We start from the raw sequence: 24188 nt of genomic DNA, 5'->3' as shown, positions 1-24188 counted from the left end.
TACATTTCACTGTATATTTATTAAAAGTGTTATGGTTGTGGCATGGACTGAACATTTCATTTCCACATTCTTTCTTTTATCAAGAAGGATGTTGGCACACCTTCATATGTTAAGGGTATATGTACGTGAACGACCATAAATATTATCAAAAATGCAAGCTCTAAATTTCTAAAATTTTTTAAGAAAATGAACTCACAATAGGACAAAAATTACAAGGTACCACAACAAGACTTATTAGAACTTAAATACCTGATAAAAGTATAAAAAAGGTTACTAATAATATTTTTCAAACTTGTTTTATCAAAGTATGAAAAAAAAAATTTAAAAAATCTGCAGTTACATCATTTGGTAACCATAACACTGTTATGGTCTGTCTGACATCTTTAATATTTTTCCTGCGTGTAATAAACACTTATTTCTGAAAAGTGGACTACTCTCAGACATGTAGAATTGTTTATTTTAATACAATTAATTTTTTATTTGTCCCATATAAAATATATTAAAATTTACATCATGTTTTGTGATCTAATTTTTCTCTTTTCAAAGAAATGGGCATTATTGTAGTCTACCTTTTGCATAAATGCATGTTAAATCAGTGTATAAAATTTCAGTATTCTATCTCTAATGGTTGTGGAGTTATGAAATAATATGTGTGAAAGTCTTCAAATTTTGGAAAATTTAATTTAAAGTAAAAAGTGAATTCTAAAAAGTATCATTAGTAACCATTTTTATACTTTTGTCATATATTTCAGTTCTAATAAGTCTTGTTGTGGTACCTTGTAATTTTTGTCCAATTGTGAGCTCATTTCCTTACAAAATTTTAGAAATTTAGAGCCTGCATTTTCTGATAATATTTGTGGTCGTTCACGTACGTATATCCTTAAAGCATAGGGGGACATATCAACGGATATATTATACAGTTCAACCGAACAGAATATTAGCTTATTTATAAAAAATAACTCCTGCTGAACTTGACTATACTTCTGAAATATTCACAAAAACAGGAAACAATTCGTAATCGTAATAATATGAACAAAACAGCTGATAAACATACCGGAAAACAGGTGAACTATGGGTAATTTGACGGCCATGCCAGTACACCTTTTTGGTTCCACCGTTTAAAGCTTACGCTTCCTTCTGTCTTTCTATTCTCTAAGACGCTAATAGTTCAGCCATGTTCGCTTCTTTTCCGTACATTATTCACAATTAACAACGTCGAATAATGAACCAACGAGATTACCTATTTTGCAGGACGTTAAGCCTCGTTTACACTTTTCAAGTAACCTGAATTCAAGTTGCAGTTCACACATATTCAAGTTATTTTGTTTTCAAATAGGATAAAATGGCGTCGATGGAAGTTGTGCAATTAGGAATTTGTGTAGTAGCAAGCCTCTGTGCCAGGGAAATGATAAATATATTGAAGAAATGGAAGACACGTTGTTCAGTATGGGTTAGGAATTGGATTAGTAAGAGAAATACACGGCCATTGACCATTAGAAATAGAATAAGTGAAATCTTCAAGCAGAGTTTGTAATTCTTAATGTAAATGTAATAAAATGTAACCAGATCTGATTTACCACAATTGAAAATGATTATCTTGAAGCTGTTACAGTTCCCCAAATAAAATCTATCAGTCACATTGAACTATGCCAGTTTCGGCCGATAAATGCCATCCCTTCAAGCAACACACTTATTAATCCCTCCAATCTTCCTCACTTCTTCTCCATCTACAGTGTAATGGTTTTTAATTGTTTTTCAGATCTCATCTATTCTGTGTCCAAGTTAAAAATCTCTGCTGTTCAATTCTTCAAGGAACTCTTCTTTCCTTGGCAGCTTTCTTTGCATTTCTGTCACGAAACTTCGCAATTTCTATAATCCACAGGTCTTCATGAGTTTTATACAACTTCAGAAACTCAAATATTTGGTCATTATTTCATTTACTGTTATTTCCTACTAATTTTACGTTCAGTACAACTGAAAAACAATAAGCTGTTAATTTAACGCTCTTAAAACAGCCGTCAATTTAAATTCCCGCGCTATTCTCCTTGAATTCAAGTTATCAGCTTCACAGTCACGGCGGGGGAGGGGGGGAATAGAGTGGGCGGATGGCCTTGCTCAACAGCAACACGGAAAGAGGCGTGAGCCAGTCTGGAAAGTCTTCGCACACCTGCGGACCTCAGCTCTCAGCATGACTATTAACTTCTACTACACACCTAGAAGCCCGCCTTGTCGTACCGTGCTGCTGCTGGCAAGGGCCTTAGACGTGCAGCTCAACTTGAAGAAGATTTCAGTGACAGAAAAGGAACATCTGACTCCGGAATTCATAAAGGTAACGCATGAAGAATTCAGAGGATGGTCCAGGAAGCAGTGGCGGCTGATTGACTGAGACAAGTGAGGCCGGGCCTCAGTCACTTGGCTTAAGTGAAATCAAATTTTGTGTTTTTATATAATGTATTAGTTATTTGAATGAAGCATATATCGCTGTAGAAGTATTTGAAAACTCTGATGTACATATACCTGTTTTGCAGTAAAATTTGTTCCTGAGGCCGAGATCGCTCGTGCCGGGTCTGGCTTGTGATGTATATAGACCTGTTTTGCAGTAAAATTTGTTCCTGAGGCCAGGATTGTTCGTGCCGGGTCTGGCTTGTGATGTACAGTATATAGACCTGTTTTGCAGTAAAATTTGTTCCTGAGGCCCGAATCGTTCGTGCCGGGTCTGGCTTAATGCATTTCATGTCCTTTCGCGGACTTTGAGTTTACGCTTAAAACGTTGTAGCTGAGGCACAATTCGGCTGGCCTGGTCAGGTTTCACTCGTCCCATCCATGGGCCGGCCTCAAGGGTAGAGTGGGGTGGGAACGTGGCGGGAATAGCAGTGGTGACTTGTCTTCCTAACTAGGCCATAAATAACAAAATTCCAGCTCTTTGGCAGGCAGAAACCCACTCGATTCTCTCCCCTTATGTCTCAGTTTATGACATAAGCGAGGGTGTTCTACTATTGTACTTCGTAGTACAGTAGTGAATCTGGGCCAATGTTGTTATGTATTTTGGGAAAATATAAACAGAAACAAATGAGAGAAATAATGCTGGTGCAGTTAATTCATTGTTAGAGTGTCCTTTTTCGAGAAGAAATAATACTGAAAGAAAGGAAGTTTTAAATAAAGAGAGAGACTACCGAGATACCTACGACATCGCTGATAATTTTTCTGACACATAATCTTAAAACGCGAGTTTCTGTTGCATCCTGGTATGGGCAACATAAATGGCTATGTGGTAATGTGATGCGAAATAAACTTCTCTTGGCCTTGTTTGTTGCTGTCAAAGGAAAAAAAGAAAAAGAAAAGAAAGAAAGGGGAATTTCAACACATAATATGGGATGCTTCATCACACTGAAACAATCACTGAAACTCAGAGCATAACAGCTTATTTGGTGAGTGAAATTATTATTTTTCATTAATAGTAATAATAATAGACTAATAATAGTAATAATAATAATACAGTAATAATTATATTAATAATATAATAATAATAATTAATATCATAAACAAACATTTCCTATCTGAGGCACTTAAACTAGTTGCATCTGGCCTCACCGAGGATTTTGATCACCGGCCGCTACTGCCAGGAAGGGAATTCCCGCTCCGGATTCAAGAATGTCCCTCCCCTGATGATTTCAGAGTTTTTTTTAATGAGAAAATGTTATTTATACAATACTCGTATTTTATTTCAATTTCACATGACTTTTAGTAACTAAAATAAATTCTGTTATGTAGATTTTCAGATAATTGTTTCCTTGAAGGTTGTGATCTGTCAGTCGATATTGATTGGTTGAAATTGAAGCAGTCTGAATTAATGGTGACCAGAATCGAATAGTTTATTCCAACAAATGTTCTGATACTTTCATTATCGATTGATTGATTACTCACCAACAGGTTCTCGGTTATCTTATCCAACATTCAGTATGACATCGGTAATAACGGCGATAGCAGTGTATTGTGTAATCACAGCAGTTTATACTTTGTATCATTCTAATCATATGCTGTAGCTATCTGCAACTTATGAAAAAGATGTTGATTCCTGCGTTCCGTAATTAGACGAGAGAAAGAAAGAGAAAAGAAGTGAGACAGACAGAGACGATCTGGAGCAAGGCTTTATTGCACGCAACTACCGCGAGGTTAGCTCAATGTACGAGATTGATGAGTAGGGCCCGGATTTTGATGACCTAAAGAATACTAAAAAATGACCTTAAAATGATGACTTTATGACTTTAATTAAAAATGACCTAAAAATAAAAAAGAATGACTTAAAAATTACCTTTATTTGTCGACCTCCTTGTGCAATATGGCAATATCACTTACACTTTATCACTCAACACTGCATTACAATAACTTACAAACACCTTTTTCCAGGGTTTCTTGTACTCGCCAGGGTGTAGTTTCTCCAAGACTTCACAATTTAAAAGGAAAATGTCACCACTGTTTTCTTCATTCATTTCCGCAACAATTACATTTACAACATAGCGACCCATGCAATCTGTGGTCTCATCAATTGAGATTCAGATTTTTTTTCCCGTCCAGTTTTGCTCGTATGGCATCAATAGTTTTGTTGTAACATGATTCAATATAATTTTTGCTAATTGTCGACACATCTGGGATGGATTTTCCAGTGTATTTCTGCAGGAAATCTCGGAAGACATTATTATTGAGTTTGTGCAATGGGATGTTTGCCGAGACAAAAGCTTGACATAGCTCTTCGTAAAACACTGAATTCGCTGATAGTGCACTGCCCGAGAAGCATCTGTTATTTTTTTCTTTCTTCTGCTTGAAGACCGCATTTATGTTTCTCTCTGTTCACATGTTGGTCCACGGTGAATTTCTTCTCTGCTGAAACCTTCACTTCACAAATTTTACAGTACAATATAGTACCATCACTAGAAAATACAGTGTCGACATACTCCGATACAAACTGTTTTAATTTTGCGGAATTGCTTGTTTTTAATTTCGGCATGGCAAAATAGAAATATTACTTCAGTACCTCTAAACGACTACCTTCCGCTCTGTGAATGACTGAATTGTAACCAGTACACAAGAACCCGTAACAGTGCGAACCTCAAGCAGGTAATTTCACCCCCCACATTCCTTTAGAGGACAAAGTCTGTCTTAAAATAGACATGACCGGTTAGTTGGACGAGTCCAAATGTTTAACAGAACATGAATAGAGGAGGCCACAATGCAACAGATTTCCAAGAGTTCATAGATTTCGTGCTTCAGAAACTTAATTTTACTAATATTAACAATAATGCAATCAAAATCGCTAAAAATGACAAAAAACCCGGATTTGTTCTTAAAATATGACTAATAGAAAGTAATAATCCATAAAAAAAATGCCCTATCAGAGAAAAGTGTCCAAAAATGCATAAAAAATGACCCATCAAATTGGTTTAATTTCACTGAAGATGATATGAGCTACATTTATCTTCCATAGAGCATTGTCCTAGCATCATAAGAAAAAAGATGCAAAGTCATCGAAATCCGGGCCCTATTGATGAGCAATCGGTGTTCTCGAGAACTTCCTCCTCTACGGTTTCTTTCTGTTCTCATTCTTCATTTCTCGCAGTATCTACCATCCGAGCAAAGTATTCGAATACTTGCTCATGATTCGAGATATACCTCGAGAATTTACAAGAACCAAATGATTCGTATCTTTTTATTCGAATATTCTCAATGTTCAGTCTCTATTGTTACAGTTAAGAAGTTAGATAGGCCTATGCTGTGTGTTAGTTGTGTTTATCAAATTTAATTTTTTTTCTTTTACTAAAATAATCATAGCATATAGAGTAAATGTAAATATTTCAGTGTACGATGGCAAAACAACAGATATTGTTTCCGTTTCTTAAAAAGAAAAGCCCTATTGAGGAGTTAATTGAAAGTGCATTCCTTACATTTAACGGTATGGCACAGTTGCGCCCTAAAAAAATCAGGTAGCAAAATAGACATGGAATAGTTGCGCCCCGGTGGGAACAGTACACACGAAAGTGATTGTCATAAAATAAATAAATTACTCAAAAATATTATAGTTAAAATGCTAGGTTTTATTTAACAACGCTCGCAACTCCAGAGGTTATATCAGCGTCGCCGGATGTGCCGGAATTTTGTCCCGCAGGAGTTCTTGTACATGCCAGTAAATCTACTGACATGAGCCTGTCGCATTTAAGCACACTTAAATGCCATCGACCTGGCCCGGGATCGAACCCGCAACCTTGGGCATAGAAGGCCAGCGCTATACCAACTCGCGAACCAGGTCGACACTATTATAGTGGTAACTGCATTTTTAAGAACATCTGTCTATTTTACAGCTTCTGAATTTCTCGATCACGTGGTTTAAAAAACGGAGTCTCTCGATATCGGTAGGCTATAGATAATCACTGCATAAACAGTAGAAAAACAGTTAATAAAGTACTGCCAACTTCATGTTGTTCATTTTAACGGTAGGCTATCGATAATCACTGCATAAGCAGTAGAAAAACAGTTAATAAAGTACTGCCAACTTCATGGTGTTCATTTTAATGATAGGCTATCGATAATCACTGCATAAGCAGTAGAAAAAACAGTTAATAAAGTACTGCCAACTTCATGGTGTTCATTTTAATGGTAGGCTATCGATAATCACTGCATAAGCAGTAGAAAAACAGTTAATAAAGTACTGCCAACTTCATGGTGTTCATTTTAATGGTAGGCTATCGATAATCACTGCATAAGCAGTAGAAAAAACAGTTAATAAAGTACTGCCAACTTCATGGTGTTCATTTTAACGGTAGGCTATCGATAATCACTGCATAAACAGTAGAAAAAACAGTTAATAAAGTACTGCCAACTTCATGGTGTTCATTTTAACGGTAGGCTATCGATAATCACTGCATAAACAGTAGAAAAACAGTTAATAAAGTACTGCCAACTTCATGGTGTTCATTTTAATGGTAGGCTATCGATAATCACTGCATAAGCAGTAGAAAAAACAGTTAATAAAGTACTGCCAACTTCTTAGTGTTAAGTTTAATGGTAAGCTATCGATAATGCCTGCATAAACAATAGAAAAACAGTCAATAAAGTACTGCCAACTTCATGGTGTTCATTTTAACGGTATTAATAATGAATATTAAATCGAATAAGAAATCAATAAGATTGGTTGATTATGAGGCTCGAGTTTCCGTAATGTCTTTTTCTCTACCTATTTCATCGGGGCGCAACTATGCCATACCCCTTTTTTCTACCTGATGGGAACGGGGCGCAAGTATGCCCACAAAACGGGGACCCTTTTTTATCTGCTGCATTTTACCTGACCGTGGGGCTCAAACATGCCCTGCCCACATTTAATAAAGCAAATTCTCAATTGGCTTTAAGTAAAAGTGAAATCTGTGAACCAGTAGCAATTCAATCTACGTTACCTTCATCTATTGCTGTGAGCGGTGAGTCAGTAAATAAAATGCGAAATCAAATATAAAAAAAAAACAATGGAGGACTAAATATGATCCGTTGTATTCGATCACAGTCAGGGTGGTGCATTTTGTAAACTGTGTGAAATGCTTTACCAAGTTCTTCAAAAGCAAGTGGAGTATTCATAACCTATAAGTGCCCTTTAGAAACTTTATGAAAGCTACTGGAAGACGCATTCGTCTAATAATATAATTATTGCGTGTTGTAAATTTAGGTGGTTTATTTAAAACGAATGCAGGAAATTAAACACAGAATAAATATGGGAAATGTGTGTTTTATTCGGTTGAAAAGTTTTTGTCATCGAGTCTGCTCTCCAAAAAAAAGATGAAAGTTAGAATTTATAAAACAGTTATATTACTGGTTGTTCTGTATGGTTGTGAAACTTGGACCCTCACTTCAAGAGACGAATAGAGGCTAAAGGTGTTTGAGAACAAGATGCTTAGGAAAATATTTGGGGCTAAGAGGAATGGAGTTACACAGTAGAATGAGAAAAAGTTACACAACGCAGTACTGCATGCATTGTATTCTTCACCATACATAATTAGGAACATTAAATCCAGACTTTAGAGATAGGTAGGGCATGCAGCACGTATGGTGAATACAGAAATGCATAAGCTTATAGATTATTAGTTGGGAGGCCGGAGGGGAAAAGACCTTTGGGAAGGCCGAGACGTAGGCCTAGATGGGAGGATAATATTAAAATGGATTTGCTGTTCGTTCCACTCCTCCCTTTATAATATAAATCCTCCCACCACGAAGGAAAAGGTCTGAAGTCAAGAGTGTTTCCTGATGGAATCTCAAATCCCGATTAAAAACAGTCGGGAAAGGTAAAAATCCTTGATTTTAAATAATATTGAACCATATTTAAACAAAGTAGCCTGTATTTCCATTTCTCCATTGTTTTTATTTGCACAACGACTCAAATGGCAATATTGTAAAGCGATAGCTCAGCTGGCAGTGATAAGACAACGCTATTCGCAAGACGGTACTTCCTCAGCCGAGTTCTGTCGCGTTATTCATAAACCCGTTTCTGCACTTAGTAGCTGCTCTCACTTCGTAGTGTGACAGCTGCAACGGGGGTCGAACACGCGTCCGACGAAACGCTGGTACGGGGAGCGTCTGGATGCTGAGAGGGTAGAGGGACGGTGTACTACTACGACGCGCGGCGGAGAGAAGAGAGGGGAAAGGGCCTACGCGGCGAGGGAGGTTGCGCGCGCATCTTCTGCTTGCCTAGAGAGGCCGAGAAGTCCGTCGAAGTGGAAAAATCGCGAATTCGAACTTTCTCGGTTACGTCGCTGTGGTTATAAATTACGGACACGAAGGAACGACAGATTCATTCATTCATGATTAGTTCAGTCAGTAAGCCAGTGAACAGAGCAAGCCAGCCAGTCTTGTGTACCGGAGTTCGACATGAGTGTGCGTCCGCAACTGTGTCAGCATCCGAAGGCCTGAGTTCGAGTACTTTAAAACAAATTCAACCTATCATGAGTATAACACCAGAACATCCCAAAACATACATCTGAATTACCACAGGCTTACCAGAAGTCTTAACAGCATATCACATAGAGGCAGCAATTTATATAATAAACTTCCACAGAAAATCAAAGAACTTAACATAAGAAAATTCAAAAAAGAGGTAAAGAACATTTTATTAACACATATGCCATTTTGCACGAATGAATATCTAAATTTAAAATGTTAGTATTTAACGTTTCTTGATACTGCCCTTGTCCATTTATGTTTCAGGTAACTCAGAGTTGAAGAAAAGACAGGGAAAAGCAAAAAGAGAAGATACTAGATAGAACAGTGGAGACTGAAGATCAAGCTTGTCATATATATTTTTTTTTTCTCTTTTTTGCATGTCACGTAATATTAAACTGTTAAATTTATTTAGAACTAAGCCTATTTTTGTATTATATTGTATGTTATTCATTTTTCTTGTGTACTGACGACGCCATGAATGCTTGTAATTCTATCGGCTAATAAAGATCTAATCTAATCTAATCTACAGTGGACTGTCTCTGAAGGTCTGTAGTTCGAGATACTGTGAACTTGAGTGACTGAGCTAGAAGAACTGTGAACTGAGAACTGACAGTTCTGTGTTGTAAATAGTGCTTTGTGAATATTAGTTAAGATTAACAGTTCATTGTTGTTAACAGTCCAAGTAAATTGTCATTGTCGTTTGTGGAGTGCAATAACGAACACTGTGTTGCTGTGCGGAGAGCAAATCCCATTGTTGACGGGAGTGAAGTTAAATTGTAGAGAGTGAAGAGTTATTGTTGTGACAATAAATTACATTGTTGTTAGTAAATAAAATTTACAGTACTTATATTTTAAGTGGGTTCAGGGGTAAAATGATTATTTCGTTTTTACATAATATACATTAATGACGAACATTATAATAATCGGTTCGTAGAATGTTCGTCCATTAGATTTTCGTCCAATTTGTTTTGGTCCTTGATTTACTTTTGTCCAGTTGTATTTTTTATGCAATTCCTTTCGGCCTATACGAAATTTCTTCCTACATGTATTTTTTCCCTGCCTGGTGGGGTTCTGAGAGTTAACGCCTTGAGGTTATGCAGGATCATGTAGCGAAGACTTGGAAATTTGTTTTCTTATGAATTAAAATTTATAGACCTAATATAGTCGACGTTCGCTATGGATATTTTGTTTTACAGTACATGGTTTCGTAATGAGTGAAGCCACGGTCGACTCTAGTAAAAGGTCGGAAGGCTCAACTTGGCGACTCTGTGTCGTCTGCTGTTGTCAATCACACTGCTGTCATACTTCGCTAACAGAACCAAAGAGTTTTATGTTAATATCAGAAGAAAACCGTTAAAAACTTAATCATACGTCGTACAACGAGCCAGTATAACACATTACGGATTATAGAAAGACTAGCCGTACCCGTGCGCTCCGCTGCACCCGTTAGAAATAAATATAAAGTAATTACACAATTAAAATAGGACGTTTGATACAGGGAACATTCGTGTTTGATAGAAGGATAAATCGTTTAATATATTACTTAATTTAAATTGCATCCAAATAATTAAAATGCGATCATTTTGGTCCAGAGACACTCATTTGGTGCAATGACAGTTACTTTAACATGTTTCTTAATTTTTATTACATGCAACCATAGTTTAATGAAGATTGACTTCATTTAGATTTAATGTGTAAATTTTATTTTACTTGTTATAGGTTTCCATTGAAGTATGGTAATAACTTAATTTTAACCCTTGTTTTCTACGTATTCAGTAAATGGCGCTTGGCCCACTATGGTTCTGAACCCTTCAAATAAATTATATTATATTATATCAGAAGTTACTGTAATAACATTATAGCATTATGTCCATCTAGAGAAACTACACTTTCCAATGGTGAAATAATAATTAATTATACAAATCGGTTAATTTAGCTTCCGATATTACTTCATACAAACACAGAAACATTCTCTGTAGGCTATCTTTCATAGCTTTCGATTGTTGCTGTCCAAGGCCCCTCATAGACGAAGTCATTTGTTTTTTAATTCATTACACGGCCTTAGATGGCAGTTATTTTAATTTAAAAACTCATTTATCTCATTAAATATCAGTCCGATCAAAATTTTTCAAGGAATAAAACTTATCGGAAATTGTTTTTAAAGAAACTTTTGTTATGTAACATTTTTCACAAAAATCAATAATAAGCGAGATATTTCGATTTATTTCATTCAGGCCCCCCTATAACCCCCCTTTTAAATAATGTATTTTGAATGCCATATAGCCTAAAATCTAAGTTACAACGAACTTAATTTATATTCCAATTTTCATCGAAATCCGTTCAGCCATTATCGCGTGAAAAGGTAACAAACATACAGACAGACATACAAACAAAATTTTCAAAAAAGCGATTTTCGGTTTCAGGGTGGATAATTATTTATGTTAGGACCAATTATTTTTGGAAAATCGAAAATTACCGGAAAAATTTCGGGTACAGATTTATTATTAGTATAGATATAAATATACATTTGCAACAAAGTAAAGTAATCCTCTTATATATTTTTAAAATCTTGAATAATGTCATCTCTTAAAAAATTGCTATAATCTAATACAAGAATTCGTAAGGAGTATATCGTGTCTTCATTATTTTTGTCACTGTTTCCCCTCATACTACAGTTTTATATTATTTATAAAAATATTCCATTCCATTAAGTACAAAACTCAAACAAGTACAATTCATAGGCGTGAATATTGAAACATTTTTGTTACATTGTACTTTATTTAAGTCATAGGTCTACGTTGGTTTTCAGTCAGAATTAATGGACCTGGGCTAGGCCACTTTTTTTCAAACTTCAGTAATATTAATTTATAAAAAGACACTGTAATATATCTTAAAGGAGTCGTGTCTTTATGATTAGATATTTTTATCTTATTTCGAACATCTATACGGCAGTTTTATATTGTTTATCAAAACATTCTTCCATTACATTACATGCAATACTCAACAGATACTTTACAATTCCTAGGCCTAAATGTCTATGCCAGGGCTGTACACTATATTAAATATGTTTTATCTTATTTATGCCTTCATTTTTCACATCTTTTTCTAAAATGTCTGCAATGTTCTCTTATCGTACACTAGTTTATTGGCAGCTATGACATCATTGCTTGCCTTTGAATATTATTAACCGCGTTCATAATTAGCAAGTTTAACTTATTCTGTCGCACGTGAGCATACATCGTTTACAAAGCCATCACTACACAAGACTGTTTTTGAGAGCAACTTCAACAACTTCTTTTGATTTCCATATTCTACATAGTTTTCTTCATTAATGCTGTTTGAAATCAATGTATTTGCAGTGCAGTAGGCAATTGTTGCAATGTAAAGTACAAAATCTGAAGGAAGAGTAAAATCCTCCTCGATTCAAAGCGTAAACATAAATACCTATCTTGATTGTTGGTTTCTATCCCTGCAAAATAATCAATACAAAGTGAGCAATGTAACTTTGAGGATACCTTGAAAGAGACGTAAGCTGATATATTCAGAAGGCTGGATGTATCAGACTCAAAGCTAAAAGTATCAGGGTCTTGGATAACTCTAAAAAATGGAGCTACCGGTACAGCTACCATTTCGTTTCTTTCTGGTTCTATGTCGTCTGGTGTTTCAAATATTTCCGAGGATCATTTTAGAAATCTATACTTGGCTAATTTCATGCCAAAACGTAAAAAGGAAAACTCAGCATAAATTGTAAATTCTCTTCAATACGCGAAAGCAAGGGTTAATCGCATAGTACATCACGAGCTTGTAGGAAGACTGATGCCTGATGCACATGTTGCCAAGTTTCTGCCTTTTTTAATTTATTTTCTCTTAACAAATGGTTAAAACCAACCTTACAATTACAAAATCAATATACAATAAACAACACGAAACTTATAATAGTTAATCTAGTCAAACTGAACATTAACCTAGATTCAAAACTGATGTCCCTTGACATAGAAAACTTATATACAAATATCACACTTCAAGAAACTATAAATATTATCGAAGCAAAATTAATTAACCTTCAAATACCATTGAATAAAATCCAACAAAAATTAAATCTAATAAATAATGTTACTTCACAATTTTGCTTCACTTCGATAAAAAATTATATAAACAGAATGTTGGCCTAGCACTGGGTAATCCATTATCTGGAATTCAAACCGATATCTTCCTACAAAACATAGAAGATGATACTATCAGTGACATCCTAAATAACCATAACATAAAAGACTTTCATAGATTTGTAGATGACACTTATAATTTATGAAAATAAGTCAATAGATAATACAATTGTACACTTGTTGAATAAATTACACGAAAGCCTGAAGTTTACAGTAGAGAGTGAAATAAATTATTCAATAGCTTTTTTAGATATAAAATGGCAATTTTGTTTATATATATTATGCTACGAGATCTTTTTATTATTATTATTATTCCTTCCGACCTTCTACTAGAGTCGACCGTGGTGAAGCCTTTCAGTGGGGGAGTGTATTGCAGGTTGCATCGGCTCAAGGCCGCTAAGGGGTAAGATGCGCGTGGCAAAAGGGGTGGTATTTTGGACGCTCGTCTTCAAGCAATGCCGAGCGGTCATTGGTTTGACCCCCTCCATTCACAATTTGCGCAAAAGACTTGTTTCGTCTCCTATACTCTACAGATTCCAAAAACTGAGTATAGTCTTATGGTAAGAGAGACATGGGTTGTTCTGGAAAACGATACACTGAGTAAAACCGGAATAGAGTAGGCCTATTGACCTAATCCTCGTACTGTGATATTATTATTATTATTATTATTATTACTACAGCGGAGCAACACTTATTTTAGTGTGGGGCGATTTGTAGGGAGCATTTCATAATATGCAACATAGAAGGGAGAAGCACGTTTTGAGATTTGAAAATATTAATATTTTTCTTTTCAGATTAACCCTCAACACTGCATTCCAACAATAGTTGACAACGGATTCGCCTTGTGGGAAAGGTATGTGATACACTATCAATTACTGGAACTTCTTGAAAAGGAAATATAAATTACAACATGAAATTAATCAATAATATATTCTCCTACATTATCTATGATCCTCTGTCAACCCTGCTGCGGTAATTTTTCAATTCCGCGTCTGAAGAAATATATGCTGGTTTCTAGTTAAAGAAGTCGTGAAGCCAAGTTTGTAAAGCATTTTCGTTAACGAAGGAATTCCCTTGAAGATTGTTGGATAGAGAACGGAGAAGGTTGAAATCTGAGGGCTCAAAATCGGGAGGATATGAGGGATGTGGAATCACCTCCCAACCAAGCTCCTGGATAGCTGCTTTCGTCATGTTAGCGGAGAGAGGGCTTGCATTATTGTGTTGCAACAACATCAGTCTACCTGATCATCAGGGAAAGGATTTATATGTAAATACATATTTACTTATAAAGCTAATATAATTTATATTTTGCATTATCTTTATGTTTCACAATGTGTAGGGTTGAAAAATCCTACTTTTATTTTCCATATTTTTCCATATTTTAGAGTTTAGTACATATTTTCGTTAATTTCCATATATTTTCCATATTTCATATAAAACAGTCCATATTATATTAGGTTTAACAATAAAACAAAACAAAATTCCATTAACTTTTAAAAATACATTTCAACAATAGAGATTTAAACACATGTTCAGTAATCCCTTTAACATCAGAGTTATTTGAAAATTAGCAGTCCTATCAACAATGGGAAAGTAAGTTACAAAACTGTATTAATTTAATTTAAAATTTTTAACAGACTTCAGTTGTGCAGCTCAACAGTTAAATGCCAGTCAGAGTACACATAGGTTCAGTTTTGTAAATCATACTATAAAGACGGTAAATATGCCAAAAGTACGTCATTCAGTCAATTTAAAATCAAAACTAACAAGTTACATTTCAGAATTTAAAGAAGATGGTTTATCAACTGACAATAAAATATTATTTTGTAATTTGTGTCAGTGTGCAGTATCATCTACACAAAAGTTCCTGGTGCAACAACACATTACAACTAGTAAACATCAGGCCAACAAACAACTAAATTCCAAGCAGAGACAATTGTTTTTAACACAACCAACAACATCGAATGTAAGATCTGAGTTTAACATCGACCTGTGCCGTTCTCTCATCTCTGCTGATATTCCTCTCTACAAACTAAAGAATAAGGTCTTCAGGGAATTCCTTGAAAAATATACTCAACATACAATCCCGGATGAGTCAACACTTAGGAAGACGTATGCTCCATCCATCTACGATGAGACAATACAGAAGATAAGAGATGAAATTAAAGATAGTTCAATTTGGGTTTCCATTGATGAGACTCCCGACAAAGAAGGTAGACTTGTTGGTAATGTAGTTATCGGTTTGTTAAGTGAACAATATTCTGAACGAATTCTTTTACATTGTGATGTTCTAGAAAAGTGCAATAACAAAACTATAGTTAAACTGTTCAACGAAGCTATGGGTATCCTGTGGCCAAAGGGTATTATGTACGATAATGTGTTATTCTTTATTAGCGATGCTGCCCCTTATATGGTCAAAGCTGGACAAGCATTATCTGTTGTATATCCTAAATTGACTCATTTTACTTGTGTGGCGCATGCATTTCATCGTGTGGCAGAAGTGGTCAGAGACAATTTCCCTAAAGTAGATTTGTTGATTTCATCAGTGAAAAAAGTATTTCTCAAAGCTCCCAGTAGAGTTAACGTGTTGAAAGAAATGTACCCTGAAATTCCATTGCCACCAAAGCCAATTTTAACTAGATGGGGTACATGGCTAGAAGCAGTTGAATATTATGCCGAACATATAGACTCTATTAACAATGTTCTCCTTGCATTGGACTCTGAAGATGCAGTCTCAATTGATACTGCGAAAACAGTTACCTGTGACATAAGTGTGAAGAATGACTTAGCTCACATTCAGCATACATTTTCATGCATCATAAAAACGCTCAAAAGTCTCCAAAATAGGCACCTTTCACTATCTGAAAGTTTTGAAATTATAAATAGTACTGTGGAACAACTGAATCGTGGTAGAGGTAAAGTTGCAGATGCAGTAAGAGCTAAGGTGGACACTGTACTTTCAAAAAACCCTGGATATGAAGAACTACAAAAGGTTGTTGCTGTGATGAGTGGTGAATCAACAGTGAAGATTAACTTGGACTTATTCCCAGCAGACATTGTGAAATTGAATTATGTACCAGTTACTTCTTGTGACGTCGAACGCTCTTTTAGTCAGTATAAATCTATCCTCAGAGACAATAGAAGAAGATTCACTTTTCAGCACTTGAAAGAAATGTTTGTAACCTATTGTTATGGTAACAGACAATAAAAATTGTGTTTTGTTGAAACTACATTGGAAGATAAGGTACGTCCATTATATTTTTTGTTTAGTTTGATTAAAATGTACCAATATTTAACGTACATAGTCATTTTTTTTATAATTTTAAGTCCATATTTAATTCCATATTTTGGTAAAAATCCATATTTAATTCCATATTTTGGTAAAAATAACTACATATATATTTACATATTTCATATATTTTTAGTCCATATAAATCCGTTCCCTGCTGATCATTTTTCAATTGGGGCCGCAAGGCGTCTGAATTGTCAGCAGTTATGGTTACATTCCTGAGAAGAAAATTGTAGTACACAACACCTTCTTTATCCCCCAGATCAGAGTTGCAGAACTGGGGAAGAGAGGGGTGGAAGCCTGGGGAAAGAGTTCGTTCCCCCATCCACAAGACCGGAGTCTTCAATGCCGTTTGGCAAACACACTGTTTTCTCTTCTCCCCTCCCCCTACCGTACAATGGCGCGAGGGTTGAAGGGAAGGGATGAGTTACGTGTTCCGGCTTATGGCGTGTGCTTCAATTGTAGCACAGTTTTGCATCCCTGCACCAGACTCATAACATCATCTTCTGTGGATGGACACTAACTTTTGTACGGGGTGTTGTATGTTGAAACGACAAAACCATTTTTTGCAGTGCTTTCTCCGATGGCATTCTCGCCGTATACAACACAAATGTTTTGAGCCCCCTTCTCTGCCTATTAAACTCTAACAGAAGAATATGTCGAAGCGTTCGTTTTTTTTCTACTTGACACTCTATCTTTCTTTAGCCTCAAACAGCACAAATTTTCCTCAAATCCACAAAATTCATGCGTAGTTACAATCACAACTCTCCAAATAACAAAATAATGTTACAGACAAATAAACGATAAACAATCTTCTAACAACGTCAGTGTTGTGATTGCGAACAAAAATGCATTATCGTAATATTATAATTATAAATTAAGGATCAAACATTATTTCATAGGATATAAGGTTATTGTTTCCTAGATCGAAACGATTCTTTATTTCAGTCGCGCAATCCTCAGCTACCTTGTAACTACGTATGGAAAAGACGACAAGTTGTATCCGAAAGATGCGAAGAAGCGCGCCATTGTCGACCAGAGGCTGTACTTCGACATCGGAACTCTGTTTCCAAGGATAAGGCAGTGTTTTGTAAGTAATAATTTGATCAGATTTCACAACATATCTTAATAATTCTATTAATTCACCCAAAACCAAATAGTAGACTACAGGTAAATGTCCGTCATGGATTTGAGATCACGTATGAAGCTGAAGATATGTGGTTGCAATTGCATGGATGGTATGATATGCTAAATAAGTGGAAAGTAGTAAAGAATGGAGCAACTCAAATTCTCGACAAAAAACAAAACAAAGAAAATCAGCTATACAATTCCAAAACGATCAGCTCATAATATCAGATTCAGATAAATTATTTATAAATTGCAGGTCACAAATTAAAATTCTGAAAGAGTATCGTTTAAAAATGGAACATCAAAACCTAACACAATGTCGCTTCAAAGTAAAATCCCAATCAGGAGCAAAATATTAACAACAGAATTATCGAGAAAGTAAATACTGCATTACATTTGAGTATGTAGGAAGACTACTTTCATATAGGCCTACAATTAAAAAAATTACAGTAAAATTTAATTTTTTAATACCAAGAAATTAATAACCCTAATATATTTTTCAAATCCAACCAAGTACAAAAGGCTACAAAAATAAAATTGTACAATACTTTAGCAAATTCTGTAGGCCCTACTGTTATGACAATTGGACCAGCGCATAGGGAATTGCAAGTATGGACACTTCGCGTCGGTACCTTTGATGTAGCATGACTGATTTCAAACCAGCTTGAGCGGAGATTCTGCTTTTTCCCTAGAGTTGTCGCTGACGTCACACCAGTTAGCAGTCGACACAGCGGAATATAAAAGACATGCAATTAATACATCTAGGCCTTATGTACTCAAAATAAATTGGACCGATGAAATAATAAATCCGTCATTAACTGTAATGTCTAGACTCTATAGAGTTCCTTTATAATGAGAGTAGAGACGTTGGCCCCAACAAAAATTAAAATATGTAATGTTTTGATAGCGCTGAAAATGGAAAAACGAAACTCCTATGAGAAGTAAAACCATATTGTCTATATATTGCATACAGACATTAAACGAATTTGATACATAATTTTATAATGTATTATATTATTGTATAATATAATTTATTATATATAAAACATATAATCCCTATTCGCTGGTTTGACTTTTATATTCAAAGACAAATCCAGACTGAAATTCACAGAGATGAAATCTGTGGCAAAAACAACGGACATATTTGCTCACATTTTAAACAAAATAACGAAATTTTTCATCAACTGAAAGTAATTCCCATTTTGGAAAAATAGCAACATATAAAAGAAATGGAACAAAATGGAAGAATCGAAACTGACGGATAAGCTCTGTATAAACAGGGGTGTATAAACTTGAAAGTTTAATAACGATGATGGTGATGATAATAACAATAAAATGGTGATAATTTATCTATAATTACTCTGTAGTAGATATCTAATGAATGACGAGATGATGTAAGTCAGGCGTTCTCAATCTGGTGCTCGCGAGTACCATAGTGTTCTTCTAATGATATTTGGTGCTCTCGTCACGCGAGTAAAAATGTGCTCGCAAGCACGAATGCTCCCGAGGTCATTTTTAAATGCTAGCTTTGTTGTACGAGCTGCAACAATGTTCCTATCCATCTGTTACACTGTTTCAGCGACATAATGAGCCTTGTCGTATTTTATTTCGATTCAGTGTGAACTTAATCAGAAAAATCAACATTATTCGCGCTCACTTAGTATCAGTGGCGTAGCATGAAATTTTGAGCAGGGGAAGCTAACTCAAGTTGTCTTTCATGCAATATGAGAAAACATATTACAAAAATACAGTCTTAAAATAAATAGTAGTCAATTTCAAGTCAGCAGTCGAAGATTGGTTGGAACATCGTAAGTAACACCAATAAGGCATGGCCTCAAATGATAGTAGTAAAATATGATTTCACGGTTTACACATAATATCTCTTAACAAATAGACACGTATAAGTATAACATTAGCTCACTCCCTGTCATACTTAGAGAAATCACAATATTAGTATCATTACTTAAGTATGCGTCTGTCTTTTGGTTGTGCCCTTCATTGACAGCAAGGGAGTTGGTCATTTCTTTTTTTAATGACATTTTGTTCGTAAGTCAGTCTTGATAATACAATTGTCCCAAAAAAAATTCTAGTAAATTAGTGTCAGGAACTGTTATTTCGCTCATTATTTATTATATCAGCCACAATGCACACTAACACTTCAACTGAACACAACTGACGAAAAGGGATAACTCGGAAACTACTTATTTTAAATGTTAAAGCTAGCTTCTTGCGAGCCTTGCGACTAGGATAGTTTAGTTAAAAAGGGATGGAAAATCTGCGGGGTGGATTACACAGAAGAAACCAGTCTGCTTGGAAGCTGGTGTGTGCAGGCTTCTTGTTTACTGCTGCATCACAAATCATCCTGAGCTGCCGCATCACAATATTTAACGCGTAAATATAAATTCTATTGAAATTAATAAATAATTTTGTCCATAAACTGTAGGTTTATTATGAAATTATTATTAAATGGGGAAGCTAAGCTTAGTATTACGTGTAGGCGGTGCCCACTATCTTGAAAAGGTTGAGAACTCCTGGTGTAAAACATATCACATCTCTCATTAATAAACAAACTCACAAACCAATTAATGACAACCATTTCTCAGGCTCTACTTTGCTCAAGAACACTAAATTTAATGGACAAATTAAGAGAGCTTTCTCTTGCAGTTGGCACTTCGCAGTGGAGGCAAGCCTGACGCTGACAATATCGCCAAGATAAACGAGGCGTTGGAATTGCTGGACAAGTTCCTGGACGGCCAGCAGTGGGTAGCAGGTAGTGATATCACTATCGCCGACTATGCGATTGCTGTTACTCTGTCCGTCACATCAGTAAGTACTGGGTTCAATACGTTTTATTTCACACTTGTTCCTAATACACAGCAAGATACAGTGGCAGTGGCGGCTCGTGCCTTTCTTGGATGGGTGTTCAAAAAAAAAAAAAAAAAATAATGAACACACTGATATATTCTCGTACAGCTGAGTCACACGTCAGAGATAGATTAGTTCTAATATGCATGTGCCAAATCTACGCATATAAACCAAAATTAAAAACCATTAAAGAAGAGTAGAGTAAAATTATTTCAGAGGACTCGCCTTGACTGCTGTTGTAGATAGTGTTGAAGATCTAGATTTATTTGTACAGAAATTCCATTCGCCTAGTTTTGAGAGATGCAAACTTATCAATAACTTTATTAATAAGTCTCTAATGTTGTTAGCAAGTTCCCCCCCCCACTGCCAACATAGCCAATGTAGGCCCTACTTAATCGGTCTCCTGTCATGATGTTACGGAGGAATGTTTTAATCCTCTTTTAATTTAACACACGTCCGCTCAAGTGTTACTGTTTCAACTTTCAATTCGCACCAATGCAGCTTGTATTTTCCTTACTTTGCTGAATAAAAGACAACAGAATCAACCCCCGCGCGTAACGGTATTTTGAAAAGAATGCGTAAAGAGAGAAAACTAGGAAAGAGGGAGAAAGGAACAGGATGCCAGACCATAGAGAGATGGAGCATCATTCTTTCTCTCTCATTAGCACGTTCAGACCTGTGCGAGCCAGAACTATTGTAACCATTGTAACAAACCAGAAAATATTCTCGCCTCAGGCTATTTCACCCTGCTAGAGAAAAATTGTGCGAGCTGCTGTCAACCACTCCAATGGAGATTTAAAGACACACGACACACGAACGGGACATTCTCTCGAGACGAAATATGTAGGAACGTAATTGCGCATTGGAAAGTATAGATGTACCGGTAATAATATTAATACAGTAATACGTACGATTATTGTTGGTTTTTAAGGTGTTCACGTGCTCCTGTGCTCATATAGAGGAACCGCCGCTGCACAGTGGTCTCTTACGACACTCGCCCTTCCAAAGTACATCATCCATATTTTCTATTCACTGTTGTTTGGTCCCGTAAGTACAAGTGTACAACTATTAATCCCTGAGAAATCTTTTCTTTCCATTTTCCTATGAAGGCTAGTGTAACCCACTGTTTCTTATGACTAGACATCTGATTTATATGCAAACTAGTGGCTTGTGCAGCAAATGCTGCCAACTAAGTTCATTAGACGTTCAAATAAACATTTTTCAGATTTATTTTCAATGAAGAATACCAGACATTCGGAAAGTTATTTGCTTCCACAACAATGGAAGATACTCTCTCTCGAGCCAATACTGAAGAGAACCACGCATATAAATATCTACACCACACCGCCATTAAATATATGAAAAAGACCCAACCCCACTTGATTAATAACTATAAAAATATTTGATTTTTAATAATATTATTATCTTACATAAGTTTTATAGCTTTCAGTAACATATACTATATATAGGCTACTATATAGCCGCCATTCAGTAAAATATAGAAATCAAAATCTAATTTAAGTTATTCTCTACATCTACTTAAATAACCCCAAAACGTTTCACTTTCATATCATCAATATAGTATTAATATGTATAATTAATGAAAAATAGTGACATAATGGCATTAAGTACAATAATATTTCAATTCTAATGGTAATAATGTCATCAAACCATCTCAAGTTTTGTAGTTTTTAATATCCAATACACAGCTGTACCCAGAAAATTACACACCACAGAATCGAACCTGTAAATTATTTTTAGTAAGTTAAGTTTTTAATAATGGCCTTCGTGTAATATGGTTTACTGTAGTATGTGTTTTGTTTTATTCTGAAATGCAACACGGCCGACTTGATGCTCGCTTCGCTTCTCGCGAAGGGTATATCAAGTCGGCCGTGAATGCTATTAGCTAGTTCTCAAAACTGACGACAGATGGATTTTGAAAAATAGGAAAATTATGTTTAAAAATTGACATTTCACTGAAAACTACTATTTTTCCGAAAACCTTCTAGTTGCAAGCTTCAAAATGAGGGGTCATTTATTAAAATCCGTCCAGCCGTTTTTCCGTAATTTCCATTACCAGTTCAAATAGATGCATATTAAGCTTGTTTTTACTTGTGATATGGTATTACCTTCTGTTTTTCTATTTCCGATGTTGCCGCATTTTCTCATGCATCGAGCATATAATATATGTATTTTTTAATTTTCATCATTATCATCATCATCAGCCATACAGGTTATAGTCCCAGAAGGACTGTTGTGTCCACACCTGTGGATTAACGGTTAGTGCTTCTGGCCGCGGAACCAGATGACCCGGGTTAGATTTCCGGTCGGGGCAAATTACCTAGTTGAGGTTTTTTCCTGGGTTTCCCCTCAACCCAATATGAGCAATTGCCGATTAACTTTCGGTGCTGGACTCCGGACAACAAAAAGGAACATTCTTGATGCAGCAAATTATCGCCTAAGAATCGAAGTACGAGTATATAACGAGACAGGCTACTGCTTCTCACGACGCGTTGTTTTTAAATTTCTCCCACAATGATTGTGACATTTTAAGTTTTTAAGACATGGCATTAACTCATTCTACGATGAAAGAGTAGTGGAACGGAGAAAAATTCTCTCCGGCACCGGGATTTGAACCCGGGTTTTCAGTTCTACGTGCTGATGCTTTATCCACTAAGCCACACCGGATAACTATCCCGGTGTCGGATCGAATCGTCTTAGTTTAAGTTCCACCTCTTGGGTTCCCTCTAGTGGCCTGCCCTCTGCACTACGTCATAGACATCTATGAATGTGGGACAATGTCTACATATGTGCGGAGGTGCACTCGTTATGAGTGACTCTTTCATCGTATGATGACGCAGAATATCTGCATGAAAACATCATATGTACTTCGGTGCATTAAATAATATACATTAACTCATTCTGCCAAGCAATTCTAACCTATAATTTATGTATCAAACATTTTTAACCATACTAGCAGTAACTGCTGACAGACAGTCTTAAGTCTGTTTAAAATGGGAGGGAAAATGTTGGTTACTGATGACAGAGTTCATGTCTTTGTTGGGACAGACTTCATGTGCGAAAATGTTATTGGGACAGAGTTCATGAAACCTGTTCTGTAACTATTGTGTGCCGATACGCTTCACTGATTCCAGGCTGGAGTGATAAAAACTACACCTTCGCACTGGCTAAAACATCAGTGAAGGAATTGTGTTTACAATGACTCTTATTCTTTAAATCCAATTTGCAGGTCGTGAACATCGATATCAGCAAATACACCAACATCACCAAATGGTTTGAGAGGGTGCAGAAAACAATAGAAGGCTTCAGTGAGTTACAAGAGGAGGGCAATGCTGAACTCCTGAAAATGATACCTTCCCACGCACCTGACCACAAATGAAAAAGGCTGAGGAATGTCATATAATGTATAACAATAAGTATGCAATGAAAAATATGAAGTAAAAGAGCTTTGTTATAAATGTTACTGAATGTACTCCACATTGTTATATTTTTCCAAATACACTGCAAACAAGATGTTTATCTTCATTCATTTATTCATTCATAATTTTCTGCCCAAAGGCAAGACTTTAATTTAATTCAATTTAATTAACTTTTTAATTTCATTCAATTACATAATTTATATTTTTTTATTTTATTGGGTTATTTTACGACGCTGTATCAACATATAGGTTATTTTGCGTCTGAATGATATGAAGGTGATAATGCCGGTGAAATGAGTCCGGGGTCCAGCACCGAAAGTTACCCAGCAT

General features: G+C 35.7%; 1 protein-coding gene across 2 annotated transcripts in view; it reads left to right on the top strand.

The window, feature by feature from the left end:
- Nucleotides 1-23952, top strand: part of LOC138712575 (glutathione S-transferase D4-like) — a 29643-nt gene extending 5691 nt beyond the window's left edge. The window contains exons 1-5 of one of the 2 annotated variants that reach the window (XM_069844524.1): nt 2128-2329; nt 13931-13989; nt 17374-17515; nt 20218-20379; nt 23669-23952. In XM_069844524.1, coding sequence (XP_069700625.1) covers nt 2189-2329; nt 13931-13989; nt 17374-17515; nt 20218-20379; nt 23669-23818 — 654 coding nt within the window. In that variant the 5' untranslated portion in view covers nt 2128-2188 and the 3' untranslated portion in view covers nt 23819-23952. Of the gene's footprint in view, nt 1-2127; nt 2330-13930; nt 13990-17373; nt 17516-20217; nt 20380-23668 lie in introns of those variants that run through there. The other variant, XM_069844523.1, reaches the window with a different exon arrangement.
- The last annotated feature ends 236 nt before the right edge of the window (nt 23953-24188 follow it).

Source organism: Periplaneta americana, chromosome 13 (assembly GCF_040183065.1).
Source record: "Periplaneta americana isolate PAMFEO1 chromosome 13, P.americana_PAMFEO1_priV1, whole genome shotgun sequence".
NCBI lineage: Eukaryota > Metazoa > Arthropoda > Insecta > Blattodea > Blattidae > Periplaneta > Periplaneta americana.
The sequence above is the reverse complement of the archived record's forward strand: the minus strand, read 5'-3'. Positions and strand labels throughout refer to the sequence as shown.